At 36.1% G+C, this 16422-nt stretch overlaps 1 protein-coding gene across 1 annotated transcript; it reads right to left on the reverse strand.

Annotated features, from left to right (window-relative positions):
* Nucleotides 1–1412: 1412 nt before the first annotated feature.
* LOC122057493 (rust resistance kinase Lr10-like) lies at nt 1413–5315 on the reverse strand. The gene is made up of 4 exons (XM_042619610.1): nt 4495–5315; nt 3516–3551; nt 3380–3412; nt 1413–2738 (listed from the first exon to the last, which is right to left on the reverse strand). Exons 1-4 carry the CDS (start codon nt 5255–5257, stop codon nt 1573–1575), a joined length of 1998 nt encoding a protein of 665 aa, XP_042475544.1. The 5' UTR covers nt 5258–5315; the 3' UTR covers nt 1413–1572.
* Nucleotides 5316–16422: the final 11107 nt, after the last annotated feature.

The following is a 16422-nucleotide window of genomic DNA, read 5'->3' on the forward strand; positions in this document are numbered from 1 at the left end:
GGCTAAGGTATACGACACTGGATTCCCAACCTCGTCAGCCTACCAATACGTAGTATCATGGACACTGTGTAGTAACCAAACCCACTATTTGAGAACATCTATCCAAATCAAAGTACATATATAAAATCCATAGGAAGCATATATGTGTGGTGATCAACTACAATGATAATTATAATTATAGGCCCAATAAACAAAATCCACAGGCTACAATAATAATAAATAAATTTTACAATCATTGATAACAGAAATAAAGGAGTAAATAAAAGGGATATCCATCGAGCTACAGTGTGTCTCGTAGACACAACCTCACAACCTTACTAATCTCCTATCCATCTCAGCTCTAGTTCCACCATCTAATAGATATATCAACGAGGTGAGCTATACAACCCAGTGAGGGGTGAGCATGCATGCACACACAAGATTATGATACCAACACACTCTCAATAATATCACAGATGCATAGCCACATGATCCATTTTATTTAAAAAAATTCTCCAACAAATCTATTTTGCCCTGATCCGGAGTCAAACTAGTCGTTTATGACTATTGGCTATTTGAGGTTTTGCCCTGATCCAGATCTCCAGATTGGAGATTTTTCAATCCGGATCTCCGAATCCCATCCGAATTCAACCAGATTGAATCCGAATGCCTCTGTCTATCAAATTTTGACAGATAGTGTAATCCGGATTGAGAATCCTGATCCGGATTACACTGAAAGTGAATTCGGATTGGGTTTTGTGGCTATTTTGTCTGTGTTCTTTGGTCCACCTTTTTCCAATCTTTTGGGACTCCTTTGGGGGCATTTTGGTCATTTTCCTAAGGTCTTTTAAATGCATTTTACAATATGTATACATGTGTGTGCGTGTTTACAATTGTATGTGCATATGATCTTTGATTTTCATCTTCAACATTCTTGTCTTCATTCTTGAGACTTCTTCAATGCATTATTTGCTTGATCTTCGTTTTGTTGATGTCTTCAGTTTGCACCAATCAATTTGATCTCTGTTTTTGTTGATGTCTTCACTTTAGTGTTCTTTGTCTCTTGATTCGATTAGTATGCTGACAAGAAGTTTAGTAACTATACCCTTTGTTTGTTATCACCAAAACATGAGTGTGGAGGTGGGATTTTCCCAACACAAGAGAGGATGTGTCTTCTGGGTTTCAAAAGGGTAGGGGCATCATTCATGCCCACTGTGTCTAAGTATGAGGACAACAAAACCAATGAGCTCTTGTCAGCTCTCTCACAAATGTCATAATTCTAAATTCGAACTTGAATTCGAATTTTTTTCTCTAATATGGTTCACCCAAAATAGTGTCGACATCCAAAGGTTGAGATGACCATTGAAAAAAAAAAAAGGTGAACTTGATTAGCTTCTAAGCCACTTGCTAAGACAAATCATTTTACAATTTAATCAACAATTAAAGCCTGCCTAGGCCATTAAAGAACCATAAGTATATTTAGACAGATGGCATTTATAATCAAGGGAATTGTTTTTCTATTTGATTACAACAAGCAAACTATTACTTAATTATCAACCAAATAACTAATAATTTATAGCAGATTAATTACATTTAAGTTGATGATTGAATCATCAAATTGTATGACGATGAATCATAACTTGATGATTTGGAAACAGGTGATGATTCTATAATTCTAAAATCTTCTTCCAATCTCTCAAGTGATGCTAGAAAAGGCTTTGGCGGCATTTGTAGAAGCTCAGTGGGTGATTCTAACATTTCTATGACTTTGCTCATGGAAGGGCGATCAGCAGGCTTCATTTGTATGCAATACAATGCGATTATGATCATCTTCCTTGCTATTTTTTTGTCATCTTCACTAGCATCTTCCATTTCCATATCTTCTCCTTGATTCAGTTTATCATATATCCATGATGGGAAGTAAGTTTGACTAGAAGTGTTTGCAAATGGATTCACATTCTTCCTTCTCCCTGCCATTTCCATTAGCAACATTCCAAAACTATAAACATCAGCCTTGTAGGAGACACCTCCCATGCTTTTGTAGAACATTTCTGGAGCAATGTATCCTATTGTTCCCCTTGCCGCTGTTAGAGGAACAGTATTATCATTTGTTGGATATAGTTTGGCGAGCCCAAAATCCGAAATTTTTGGGGTAAAATCCTCATCAAGAAGAACATTGTGTGGTTTGATATCAAAATGCAGAATTTGCATATCACAACCTCGATGGAGATATTCAATCCCATGAGCCACTCCTAGGGCAATCTTGTACATCTTTTCCCAACTACTTGAAGAAATATTACCTCTTTGTTCTTGATTGAAGATGTACTTGTCCAATGACCCATTAGGCATGAAGTCGTACACTAAAGCCCGTTTTGATCCCTCAAAGCAAAATCCGATAAGTCGCACCACATTGACATGATGAATCCTCCCAATGGTACCAACTTCATTGATAAAATCTTGTCCATTGCCTTTAGATGTTGCTAACATTTTGATAGCAACAAGATTGCCACTGCGGAGCTTTCCTTTATATACAGACCCAAAACCTCCCTGACCAAGTTTGTCTTTGAAATTCTTAGTCATCTTCTTAATATCAGAATATGAGTACTGAATTAGCAATAGATTGTTATGCTCTTGTAGGAACTCTTCAATGTTAGTATCCAAGGAGAGGTGCCTTCGTCGCAGCATATAGATTAAGAATAGGGTGAAACATAGATATCCCAATGAAGTTCTAATCATCAAGAAGTACTCTAGGATTTTCCCTGGACAAGAAATTAATATATATCACTTAGATCATGTTAGAATCATATATTGAAATATTGAGCTAGGATTATCCCTGGATAATGTCAATAAGGACTTCACTTGTCATCATTACATCTTCATGTAGGTCAGATTAACAGAAACTAATACCAAGGCCATCCCTAAACAGAATGGGAGGGATTTGACAAGAAAGAAAATATAAGATGATTAGAAACTCAAATCATTTACCAAGAAACTTGTAGAGAAGTAAACTACAGTGGGTATATGAGTACCTGTCCCCCCAACCACCCCAACAAAGTTTTTCAAAAAAATAGAAACCCAGTGCAGAAGGCTCCTGCTGCTCTAGGGTCTTGGAGGGGCAATTGTCGCAACTTTACCCCTTCCTTTGTAGGAGAGGCTGTTTTCAAGTTTTGAACCTGTGGCTAATATATTGTAATAGTGCAACTTAACCATTGTGCTACAGGTTCAACCACTCCCCCAAACTAGAAAATGAGATACCAAACCTGCAAAAACTAATGTTGGCAGAAGGTGCTAACTCATTTGAACCTTCCCAATTTCATCCCCATCCCTTGTAGTCCACTGATATAGAAAGAGATCCATAGCTCAAGAATCACACATCAACGTGAATAGTGTCAATCTTTACCTATAATCCTCAGCGCGGGCAATAGTGTACCATCTGTTGCAAAAGCCACAAAGGAAAATAAGTGAGTTATAGAAAAGAAAAGAAATACTCTTACATTATTAGAAATGAAAAGAAAAAATTAAGTGCAAGTTGTTACCTCTAAAGTTAGGCCAATAATGATCCTTAATAGTGCCTACAATACCAGGTAGGAAAATGAATCAGCCATTCAAAGATAGAACTGGTTATAGCATTCTCTACTCTATATCAGCCACCCCAAGCTTGGTTAAATAAGATATAACACTGAAATAAAGGAAGAGATATCTGTTCCTACTGTGGGAAGAAAGAGATAGACACAGGGAGGTACTAGTATACATTATGCAGTCGAACAGGAAATTCAATCCCATTAATAAAATAACAATTATGGTTTTCTGAAGCAAGCATGGAAAGGGTTTGTAGGGAAAGAGCAACCAATACAGTTAGCAGAACTGTTACATTTAAAAATTGCCCTTTTAATGCCACCAGCTCCTGTATTGGTGGTTTTTTCTTCCTTTTGCTTCTAACATGTAAAGTTTTCTAATTGAGCCACAAGTCTCCTAGATAACTAAAATAAGGTACCTATAACTAGTGCGAAATTTTTACAAACACCTGGTAGGCACTACCTCCACGAGAAGAAAATATTTCAGTGGCTTCTATTCAGCTGTGTTTTTAAAAGACAAGGCTATGATTAATAACAATCTCCCACCACCTACCTCAGGCTGCTTCTCTTTTCTCTGTACTCCGTTTGGTTTCAAGGGAATTAAAGCAAAGAAAAAACCGACAATTTTCAAACTATTACTTCACATGATGATATCATTTACTCCTCACAAATTTGTATTTAGTTATTAAATTTCACTTTATTTTGCATCAAATTCCTTGAATTTAAAAATAAATAAATAAATAAAAATTACATCTAAAAAGAATCAGAAATTAATTTAATTTTTTATGCAATCATGTTGGATTTTTAATTTCCCTTATAACCGTAGGGAGCAGTAAACCTGTTACTTCTTAGTTTTTTCATATCTAAAGCAGTAAACACATTTGAAGGAAAAGATTTACTAAACATAACCTAAGAAATCAAGAACAATACTCTTACTCACAATAGCCGCCTGAATGGAAAATTCCTCTATTGCAGCCGAAGTTGCAGATGACAGTGTATTTAGAAGGATCTTGGTCACCTAAGCAAACACCACCTCTTTCCTCACAGTTCCCACAATCAATGCGAAACCATGAGAATTGAATTCCCATGGTCATTTCATGGTGTATCTCTGAGTAAGAAAGATGATTCCCCCCAGCTTCTTGCAACATCCTAATTGGAAACATTGAGCCGATGGTACACGAATCCGGTACACCTGACAAACCTAAGTTTTCATCTCCCACAATAGCGTAAGAATATTGGGAAGCTGAAGAAGCATTGAAGCATGGAGAGGTATTCAAAAACTGTAGAGATGATGTGATTATTGGGCTTTGACAACTCAAGAAAACTACATAGTTTCCCGGCATCCAAGATGGCCAAGGGTAAACGTAAGGATCTTCATAACTTATGTTATTATAAAATGTCATGGAATAAAGAGGAAGTGAGGAGCAATTGTGAGTTTGGAGACCGGAATCAGTCACTATCATGGTTCGGTTCTGATAAGAGATTGAGTCTACATAGAACTTCCTTGAATAATAGTATAAGACGGTGCGATTATTCTCACAGGAGAGACCGTATCGAGGATCACCACAGTGGGGAGGATCCTGGTGTTTTAACCAAAAAGGGTAGCTGATGTTGAGAAGGTTCCCACATGAAGAAGGGTTGCAGTCACTTTTCTGAGCTTCACAAGCCTGCAAAACAATGAACAAGGCTAGGATGATGATCATGTTTCCAGGCAGCCTCTTCTCTTCACCATAATTTCTTGTGTTTGTATATGGAGAGGACCCAGACAGACAAGGTGGAAAAGAGGTCTTGAGTATGAATTTTATATCTTTCATGGTCCCACCACCTTGTTTTTTACCAATTGATTGTATCTTTCCCCAGTCCAATTGAAGGATTCCATGTGGCTATTTAAAGTGGTTTTTTCTTCCTACCATCGGTTGGGAGGAAAAAGTCCTCCACGGCGGCCGTAGAGGACAGTGAGAGTCCCAGCCGCCTGATGGACCTCTCATGTGTTGTGATGCATATCAAGTTCCGTCCACAATTGGAACTCTCAGCGCCCTCTACAGCTGGCCATAGAGGATACAGATTCGTCAGTGGGTGGGTGGGGGTTGGAGAAAAAAGTCAGCAAGTACTTGCATCATCAATTTGTTTCTGTTTTTCAATGTTCAATAAGTCAAAATAATATTATAGCCTAAATGGTCTCTTCCGTCGGTACTTGGTTTTTCTTAATTTTACCCAGTCTTATTCAATCTGCTACTTCCGGTTTTTCTGCTGTGAACCTTCAGTGTGGGAGTGTGAACACTTGACCCTGAATTGCATTCTTTGAATAGCTTTCCAACATTGGCCAAGGAGAGTTTTGGGCGAGTATATCAATTATAATTAATGTTAGGATATTTAATTAAAATCTCTTTTTCTTAGATAAAATATTATCTTAACGTATGATTTATATATATTGATCGATATTGAGTATCGCATCATATTAGGGAACTCAATATTTGATAAAGTTTTCTGAAAAAAAGTGACACTATGATCTACCTTCCTAGCATCTCTATTCCTTAGATAACTCATCATCCTTATCTCCTTACAGTCTAGGTTATACATTGTATTTATTTATATTCACGTCTTGTAAAGAGACAATCAATGAAACATAGAATAAAACTTGTCTTGACATGGTATTGACATGGCTCATGCTATTCAATCTTAGTTTCCTCTCTCTCTCTCTCTCTTCCTTTTTTAAATAGATGTCAACAGAGTTGGCACCTGTGGCCTTCATCACTCTAGCTCTCACAAGTATCGCTATCTCATCTAAGGACCAGCTTACCGATTTTCTTATAAAGCCCTTGCGGACCACTCGGTTCTAATTTTTGGGGGACAAGTTAAAGATCGACTGCCGTCGATCTTCAACTTGAGGGGTTATATTGACCAATATTGAGTATCCTATCATATAAGAGTGTTAGGATTTTTATGTGAGCTTAACTGATACCGATTGACCCATTGGGCCCAAACAATTATAAACCCACTTTGATTAGGAAACTCCTAACCCAATCCATTGTGAAAATGAATTAGGGTTTTAGGGATTCTATTATAAATAGAATCTAAAGGTCCCTGTAGCCGTCACTTTAATACATTCATGGTTTTGAAAGCACGGACTCCCCCACAGTAATAGTGCATGTGAGAGTATTCTAAAGGTGAAAGGCTGCAGAAGATCTTAATGGCTGAGACTCCATTGTGTAGTTCTTTGTTACAATCTTCATGGGACTAATCTTCAAGCACATGGGAGAGAGTTACGTGATCAATACTTATGGGACTTCTAAACTTACACACAGGTATTCTTCTACTCCAATTGATTATCAAGTATGGGGTAAATCTATGTGTTGGTGTGTTCTTGGTTTAGGGACTACACCTATGGTTAATCTTTTATGACTGGTTTATGATTCTTGTATTCTAATATCAATGTGGTTATTCATATGATTCTATGGTAAAGAATCCCCAACAATTGATATCAGAGCCAACCCTTATGGTGTTAGAATCAAGAAAAATAAAAAAATTAATTTTGTATAGGGTTTGGATTCCAAATCATGGAAATCATAATTTTACCATCATTTAAAGGTCACAGATTGAAAAAATTTCTCATGAAAGTTGTAGAGGACCAGAAGACGATTGCGATGGTATGCCACAAGTCACCAAAAACCTCTAGACGCACTAGCACGTGCTGTCGAAAATTAGCTATCGGAGGAGAGAGAAAAAAAACTACCACTACGAGTCATTGCCAGGTCAACTTGGCAGGGTTTCTGAGTTAATCCGGAGGTGCAGTGGGTCAACCCATGGCCAACCCTGTTTGACTCGGTCAAACATTGACCGGGTCGTTGACCATTCGACTCGAAGACCCAGATTTTGACCCGAAACTAATATATCCGAACTAGATTAGACCGCTTGGCCAAACCAGTTGGTTTGGGAAAACCAGATTGATTTTGATCCATTTTTTCTGTAACTTCAAATGGCTTGTACACGAAAAATGTGAAGAATTTTTCACCCTGATATTTTGCGTTGAGTCCAATTTTTCATGCTCTTCATTTTGATATATTATGAGCCTAGTTTTGGTCAACTTTTATGGTCTGTTTTGCATAAGTTACAAGTATGGATGTTTTATGATTCTTTATAATTTTTCTATTAATTGAAATAAATAAAAGAAAATCAACTCGTACATTACTTGTATATCAGAATATAAACTTGTTTATTATTGGTAATGATAATTTATACTTTTATTTATGAATATTTTTTTTATTCATGCTTAAACAATCTCACTTTTGTGGCCAGAATGAATTTGTAGAGTATTGCAGTAAGATTGGATGGAATCCACCAAAGTGGTAAAATTCAACCTTATTGTAATAGAATATAAATCAAATGTCTTCTTTATTTAAAAATACAGAAAATAATGGTTGGTAGCAAGGTTATTAATGTTCACCCAAAGGTGACATTATCAAAGAGAAGTTAAAGTTAAAGCAAGTGAAAAACAGAATAGGGATCTCTCAACCTAGAAGATGCTAACCATCCAAAGATGACGGTATTTTTTCAAAAGTTAGAAGAAGTCTCGCAGTAATAGTGAAAACTTGAGTGGACCAGTATATTTCAGACCCAAAGGTCAAGAATGTAGTTTTGATTGACACTCTTGAAGTCATTGATAATTGAGCATTGTAGTGTTTATTTTGTTAATAGTTACATGCTTGTTCTTTTACATATAAATTGATATTTAGTTCATGTTTAAATAACCCAAAATTTTAAGCTGTCAAATGTAATTGCAAGCTATTGCAATGAAATGGATAGAACCCATCAAAGTGGTCAAATATAAGATTATTGCAATAAGTTTGCAACTCGAAGGTTTTGTTGGCAGGAATTAGGTAATGCTTACCCAAAGGCAACATTATCAAAGATAAGCATAAATGCAAGTAGGCAGACCTTAACCTAGAAGTTGCTATTCATCCAAAAGTTATAGTAATTTTTGAAGTTGAAGAGCTCCCACGATCATTGTAATTTTTTAGTGGACCAGTATATTCCAGACTCAAAGGTTGAGAATATAGTTCGGTTAACACTCTGGTTACGTTTAATGGTTAGTGATGTAATATTGATTTTAATTTTATTGATGTTACATGCATTAATTATTTATTGAATGGATTATTCTTCCTTGAGTTGAACCATTAAACTGAACGTCTTTAAAAGTGACTTGAGAATATAGAGGTCTATATATGCCTCAAAGACCTAATTTTCTATACTAGAAAAACCAAATCAATAGTTTGGTATTATGCTTTTAAAGCAAAGATTTTTTTTTTTAAAATGTATTGGACAGTTGATCAATGGCAATAGGGTGGATGAGTGTTTCATGACTATGACCATAGGTTATAGGTTTATTTATTATGTTATTTTTATATTCCGATTGGATCAATTCGGATTGGTTGGGTTTGATCAGTATCGATTTTGATCAATCCAAAACCAAGTTCTCAAACACTGTCATTGTTCTTTGAAAACCTATTTATGAACATTAATTGATAAAAAATGTTTGGTTTTCTTTTACTTTTAGGCATATGTGAATAAGTTTATATGTATGTCACATTTAACAAATTATGTTCTCCAATAAATGGATTAATTTATGACTGGTCGAACGAAGTGGGAGGATAGAATTATGGACCTTAAGCAATTTTATGTGGCTTGACTAGTGGGAGGATAAATTCAGCATACTAGATTTCTAATAGAATGATAAATTCAATATACTAAGTTGCTAGTGGGAGGATAAATTCAATGTACTATATTGTTTTTCATGCAAAAGAACTATTTTGAGTTTTGCATTGATTTATTATTATCATGATATTAAAAAATTATTTATGGCTGAAATATATAATAAATTCATATTCATATCACTTTGTACTTGTATGTTTTGTTTGAAATACCCTATGATGGATAAATATGTTAGAATTAAACTGGGTGTGAGCTTCTGTATATTTTATGCTGCACAGTACATTTTTAGAAAGCTAGGAAAAGATTGGGTGGAATCCATCAAAGTGACGCATCCTATTCTTTCATAGTTTTTTTTCAAGCACAACAAAATTAGTGATATTTGTCCAAATGTAATGTCACCCAAATTAAAGAAAATACATGTATGGAAAGTACTATAACCTAGAGGCTTCTAAGCCCATAGGTGACAAAAATAATTATATTTTCACAGTAAATTTGGATTTACAAGAGGACCACTGCATTCTTAGCCCAAAGGATAGGAACGTAGTTACGGTTGTGACTCTTATGTAGTTTATTTGTTAGTTGAACATATTACATTTTCTAGTCCAGTTATTTGGTGTGCATGTTTCATACCTAAGATTTTTAGGTTACTTGATCTGATTTTAGCTCTCAGGGAACCTAAACAGGTATTGTTGCTGATCAAAGCAAAGTCGAAGAGAAATAGGAACAATTTTGTTATCCTATTAAGTTTATAATGATTTTGGAGTAATTTTAGAATGATTTTCTCTTAAATCCTATTCTCTAAATTATTTATGTTCATTTATGCTTCATTTGTTTGTGTTGTCCATAGTTGTGTAAGAAACACATTAAAACATACACTTCTGTACATATATTCATCTCAAATATGAAAACTAAGGAATGAGTGGAACCTACCAAAGTGGTACATTCAGTTCAATTGTGTGTTTCCCAGGGTAAAGGTGATATTTGCCCAAAGGTGATGTCACCCAAGTTTATCGACAAAGTGCTCAAGAGCCATGTTTTCTAACATTGGTGTTATTGAGGTTTTTGATATGCTTGGTCAGTGGAAGTTTTATGATCTCATTTAACCAAAGATATTATGGTGACAAAAACCAAAGTTTAAAGACTGTGCCTGCTAAGGTTTATTGGCAGTGCTTAGCTAAAGTAATTGACGATAAGTCAAAGTAATTGACGATAAGTCAAAGTAATTGAAATGGTGGTATTTAATATAAATCCATGGTAGTGGTGATGAACCACAGGCAGTTTGCCAAAGTTTGTGATTTATGGTGGTATTTAACCTAAATCCATGGAAGTGACGGTTAGCCATGGCGATATCCAAAGTAAGATATTAATTCAAGAAAATGGCCGTTTGCCTAAGTGTTGATTAATATCAAAGTTTTTTCAAGGTAGGCTAATCTTTAGATCAGGAAATGTATATTTCATGTGATCACAGGTATGATATCAATTCTTTATATATATATATATATATATATGTTTCCAGGCAATTTGGATTGATAGTTTTTTATGGTTTGTAATTTTAGATAGTTATATGCTGTATATTGATGTGTATTTTCTACTATTGTTCAACAACAGAGATTATTGATTGAATCAAAGTTTGTTTGAGTGATGTTTAGTCTTGGGATTATTTGGTCAGGTGTCAATGGAAAGACATCAGTATTAGTATAGCCCAAGTGGGAGATTGTTAAGATTTTTATGTGGGTTTAACTGATACCGATTGATCCATTGGACCCAAGCAATTATAGACCCACTTTGATTAGGAAACTCGTAGCCCAATCCATTGTGGAAATGAATTAGGATTTTAGGGATTCTATTATAAATAGAAGCTAAAGGTCCCGACAGTCGTCACTTTAACACATTCATGGTTTTAGAAGCACGGACTCCCTCATAGGAATAGTGCATGTGAGAGTATTCCAAAGGTGAAAAACTACAGAAGATCTTAACGGCTGAGACTCCATTATGTAGTTCTTTGTTAGAATCTTCATGGGACTAATCTTCAAGCACATGAGAGAGAGTTACGTGATCAATACTTATGAGACTTCTAAACTTACACACATGTATTCTTCTACTCCAATCGATTATCATGTATGGAGTAAATCTATGTGTTGATGTGTTCTTGGTTTAGGGACTACACCTATGGTTAATCTTTTATGACTGATTTATGATTCTTATATTCTAACATCAATGGGGTTATTCATATGATTCTCTAGTAAAGAATCCCAACAAAGAGAACTCAATATTCGGTAGGGATTTCTTAGGAAAGCCACACTATGATTTCTCTTCCTACCATCCCTATTCACTAGACAACTCATTGTATAGCTCATTGCTCTTATCTCCTTAATAACCTAGGGCTACACGTTGTATCTATATACATTCAGCTCTTATACAAAAGCAATCAATAAAACATAGAATAAAACTTGTCTTGACAATATATATATATATATATATATACATAATTAAGAAGAAAAAAAAAGGGAGACGACCCATCATTCAAACACCAAATACATAATATCTTCTATAATAGATTTGATCTGTAATGGTTTATTATTAGTCAGATATTGAAGATGACTAATTAATAACTGTTTTATTATCATATTCCACATATAGACGATCCCATCTTTCAGATATCGCCTCAAGAAGCACTGCTCTAATGACTAGGGCTTCACCAACAACTGATGAATTGAAAATCATAGGCGAAGATAATGCAAATGAAGGATGTCCCCTAGAATCATGCCACATAAATCCTAACCCACCTTTATCTGAATCTGAAATCAACCTTGCATAACAATTTTTCTTAATAAATCTAGTGGGTGGTGGTTGACAATCCCTATCTCCTAAAGCCTCATTGATGGTAGAAACCAGTGATAAGAATAAAAATAATTATTTAAAAGTTTCATTCTATGCAATTGCAATATTGTTTACAAACAAGTACATTATTGTATTGATGGTGGATATGAGTCTAGGCTAGGTTGGGCTTGGACTAAGCTAAAAGGACTTAAGGTTAAGTTGGGTTCGTAAAAACCCATCCAACCGGCTTTCTTTCATTCCTAATCGATAATTTGATTTACCTGTTAAGAGAGTTGTTTTATTTTGCTATTATGATTGGTTAAAAAAAATACCAGAATCGATGAAATATTCCTTGCACATGTCGACTCTGACTTTTTTCTGATCAATTCAAGGCGATTCTGGAACTGGCACTAACCACTTTTGTCATCAATTACGTGTTTTAAAACCTTGACTTAAGGATGAATATTGACTGACAGCAACTAAAATATTGACTAACAATCATGAAAACTATAGTATTCAACTTGAAAATACAAAACATAAAAAAATAATAATAAAATAAAAAATATTGACTAACAACCATGGAAAATAAAGCATTCAATTTTAACATATATCAAAGGAAAATTACTATCAATTCTATATACATAATCTATATTTACTCTAAGTCCCTTACTCTCAACTTATTTTTTGATTCCCCCAGAAAATACAACTTCGACCCTCCCTTCTCCCTTGGTATTTTTAAAACCCATATTACCCTTGGTACTCTCCCTCTCCTCGGCATGTTCTCCATCCAACAGCCTATCGCTGTCCACAACCTTCCTACCATGTCTTCTACATCTCTAGTGTTTCCTTCTCATAGCTTATTTGTTGCTTCTCTAGGAGTTTAACCATATGCAACCAACCAACATTTGTGCTTGACCAAGGCGCAAGTGAATTGTCTCCATGTTCTCCAACAATGTAATCTTATATCAGACAATCAAACAAATTAGATTTGATTTCCATAGTAAATTAATAAACGTATTGTAGTTAAAGACAATACCTGGACATCTTGGCGTTGACTTCGTGATGATCAGTGATTAGGAACTAAAACCTGGAGGAATCAACATTGGTCCCTGATCCAATTACTAGATTAGCGGGAAACCCCGAAAGCTTCCAGGCCCCATAGGTCAAGACATTGACTAGGTTGGACACGATTAGTAGTATCGTATTAGGGGAGTATTTTACGAATTGGGAAATATTTTTTTAGTCAAGGGTGACATCGCGTTAATGTACTGAGTCTGGTTTCAGACGATGAACAACGGCAATGACGATGTTGTTGGGAAATAATTGAACACATGTACCACAGATAGTCTATGTGGAGGATTGAGGGCTTGCTAGAGCCTTATAGACCCAAAATGTAATTCTGACTTCTATTAAAATATATGAGATCTTCTCTTGCCTCGATTCCTACAAGGACATTTAGTAATATAAGCTGATCTTGGTGCACAAAATAAACTAAGATAAATGTTGTAAAGGAAATAAATGAACTAAAAAAATTCAACGCAGGAAATACCATTGAGTGAATAACAAAACATAACACTAAGAGTTGATTAACTAAAGGTGTTACACCCGTGCCCAAAGTCTGGTCTAATTTAAAAAATTTTATGCCAAGTGATGCACCAGAGAGTGTTAGTACTGGTGACTTATGGATAGCATCAGTCTATTGTTTGGAGGGATGGGATGACCCCTCATGCTTGCGTAGATGCTACAGATAGAGTTGAAAGGGTTTTAAACCTCTGAAGGTTTGGTAGTAAGTAACCTAATCCCTTTGTTTTACTCTACTCAAGCATGATAAATATACCATATTTATTGTGCACAAGTTCCTACCTCCCTCCCCCGAAGAAAAGAAAATGGGCAAGAGTACTAGAGAAATTATGTTGACACAGTGCAGCAAAATCAATCAATTGATCATCTATCTAACGGTGGACCTATACTGCCCAGATCAAGTTAATGGTTGTAGGGCATGGCATATCATGGTCATACTTCCCAATATGTTTCCCTATGCATTAAGCATTAATTCTAGTGATCAGTTAATACCCTGTGAAGCCAAGGTGGTGGGCCCACATAGTCCAACAATGAAGTCAATAGCTTTGGGCTTCTTGACCAGGCTAAGGCAAACAAGCCTTAGTTGCTCTTGCCTATATATATGGGAGCAAGCCTTTAAGGCTCATTTATTACAAACCCAAATGTGAGACGGAGAGAAAAAAAAGGAAAGGAAGAAGAGGAGCGAAAGTTGAAGCTTGGACTTGGTTGCCTTAGTTCTATCGCCCACGCTTATGACTCAAGGTTGGTGGTCCCTTCGACACTTCTACCTACTTATTCCAATGGCTTAGAGTGGCCTAGGGTTAGGTTTCAATTGAAACCCGATGTTAAAACCTATGGTATAGTTTGGGTGCGAATGTGGGCCACTTCTTTGAACGTTTATGAAAAAGTTGGAAGGTCTTCTCATAGCCTTTAATTGTCCTAGAAAAAAAGAATCCATTATTTGATGAGATTAGAGAAGAGTCAACTTCTTTTAGAGATATTGGAAATGAATCCACATATACCCTTCAACCCAAGAATCATGCTCATCAAGCTTAGGTTAGATGGTTTGGGTAGAAAACCCACTTTTTAGGGTTTCAAATGAAGATTCGGTCAAATCTCCTAATTCAACCATTAGAAACGTGGTCTCATAGGCTTAAATGAAAGATGGAGTAGCCCTCTACAATCTCTTCAAACACAAAATAGCCTTAGGTAGGTGCTGGTTGGAATCTGAGCTGAAGAAGAATAGTCTTTGAACTATCACAAGTCAATCATCACTGGTGGATCCACCAATGAGACCTACCGATGGGACCTGATCCACTGATGGATATTGCTCATGAACCCAGCTCTGTAAGGTGAATGATCCATCGATGGTCAATGGTGATTATTAACGTACCGATGGGACCAATCGATGGTTCCTTGCTAAACTGTTTCTAGTGCAGTTTGGGGAATCTTTTAAGAAATATTTTTGGGGGTCTTTGGTACCTTTGTTAACACTCTTATCACACATTGTTAGGTAAGAGACAAGCTATGTGGTGAGGCCTAACAAGGTGTTTGTTGTTGATTTTTAGGTTATTTATCACCAAGTAAGTAGATAAAGTTAATTGGGTGGTTTGATTTCTTTTGAGGAGTGTTTTACATTATAGAATTATTGTTTATCACTTTATACATGTGTATTTAATTAATAGCCGCATGTATACTTAATTTATCATTGATTTAACTGCTTTTATATGAAATTTGTTACTGTGGTTGTGTGTGTGAATGTGTGGCATCCGGTGTGGCCAAGGTGGATTCAGGTACCATGATCTCCATGTGGTTTTATTAATCATATATTGTGTTGGCATTAGTACTAAGATTGGAAATGGGTTACGATGTGGTTGAGATCGACTCTGGTACCCTATTCACCATACTAAATTACATATGCGATAACTAGGCTTGGAAATGGGTTGCAGTGTGGCCAAGGTCCTTTCTGATACCATAGTCATCATTCAAATTTACCATTACAAAAGAAAATGTATATTATTGTGGTTAGGATTAAATACCCTGTGCTACAAACCTTTGCCAACAGTAGGTTAGGTGTTAGATAACCTATTGTGGTAGGTCTACAAAATTTTCTAGAATATTACTTCCATAGTATAATGTGATTGTTATTGGAGGCAAACCGAGCCTGGGTGACTGATATACAATTTTCGGGACCATGGTGCGAAGATGGGGTTATTAAGGGTTTATTAGGTGACTAATGGGTGATTTTGAGACCAACAGGCTCCTAATTGCGATTAGGGTTTGTATTGCTGGGTGACCTGTAATACCCCGCTTCTTGAACCCGGTCTGATTTCGCGGTTGAACCGGTTTAACCATGCAGGAACCGAGCCAGAGGAAATTAGAGCAGGTTCCTTATGGGTTATGATGGCACGGGTGACCTTAAACACCGGCTGGCCCGACAAGTCCGGCCAGTGCCAGAAGAGACGGGAGTGCCCAAACAGTGTACGTGCACCTACCATAAGGCTATGTACGAATAAAACAGGTATTATATACGTATTTTAAGGTATATACGTATGCTACATCGTATGCTTGGGGTGGGGTTCGCGCCGAGGTCCGAACCTGGTCAAAATCCCAAGTTTTGGCTCTCAGGTGGGTAGGACAGGTGGGTGCACCCACCTGAGTGACCCATCCAAGTGCACTATTCACTTAATTAGGAATGGTATATAAGGCTTTATGATTTTCTTTTCTTTCCATTTATTACCCTCGTACGTTGGTGAGAAAAGTAAAGAGGAGAGAGAAA

This window comes from Macadamia integrifolia, chromosome 12, assembly GCF_013358625.1.
Source record: "Macadamia integrifolia cultivar HAES 741 chromosome 12, SCU_Mint_v3, whole genome shotgun sequence".
Classification (NCBI taxonomy): Eukaryota; Viridiplantae; Streptophyta; class Magnoliopsida; order Proteales; family Proteaceae; genus Macadamia; species Macadamia integrifolia.

What these genes read in the sequence shown, in the direction of transcription:
- LOC122057493 (XM_042619610.1), bottom strand. Translation starts at nt 5,257, where the DNA reads ATGATCATCATCCTAGCCTTGTTCATTGTTTTGCAGGCTTGTGAAGCT. An exon ending in TTTCCATTCAGGCGGCTATT is followed by an intron (nt 3,552 to 4,494) that starts GTGAGTAAGAGT and finishes CTGGTATTGTAG; the next exon opens with GCACTATTAAGGATCATTAT. An exon ending in GCCCGCGCTGAGGATTATAG is followed by an intron (nt 2,739 to 3,379) that starts GTAAAGATTGAC and finishes TTTCTTGTCCAG; the next exon opens with GGAAAATCCTAGAGTACTTC.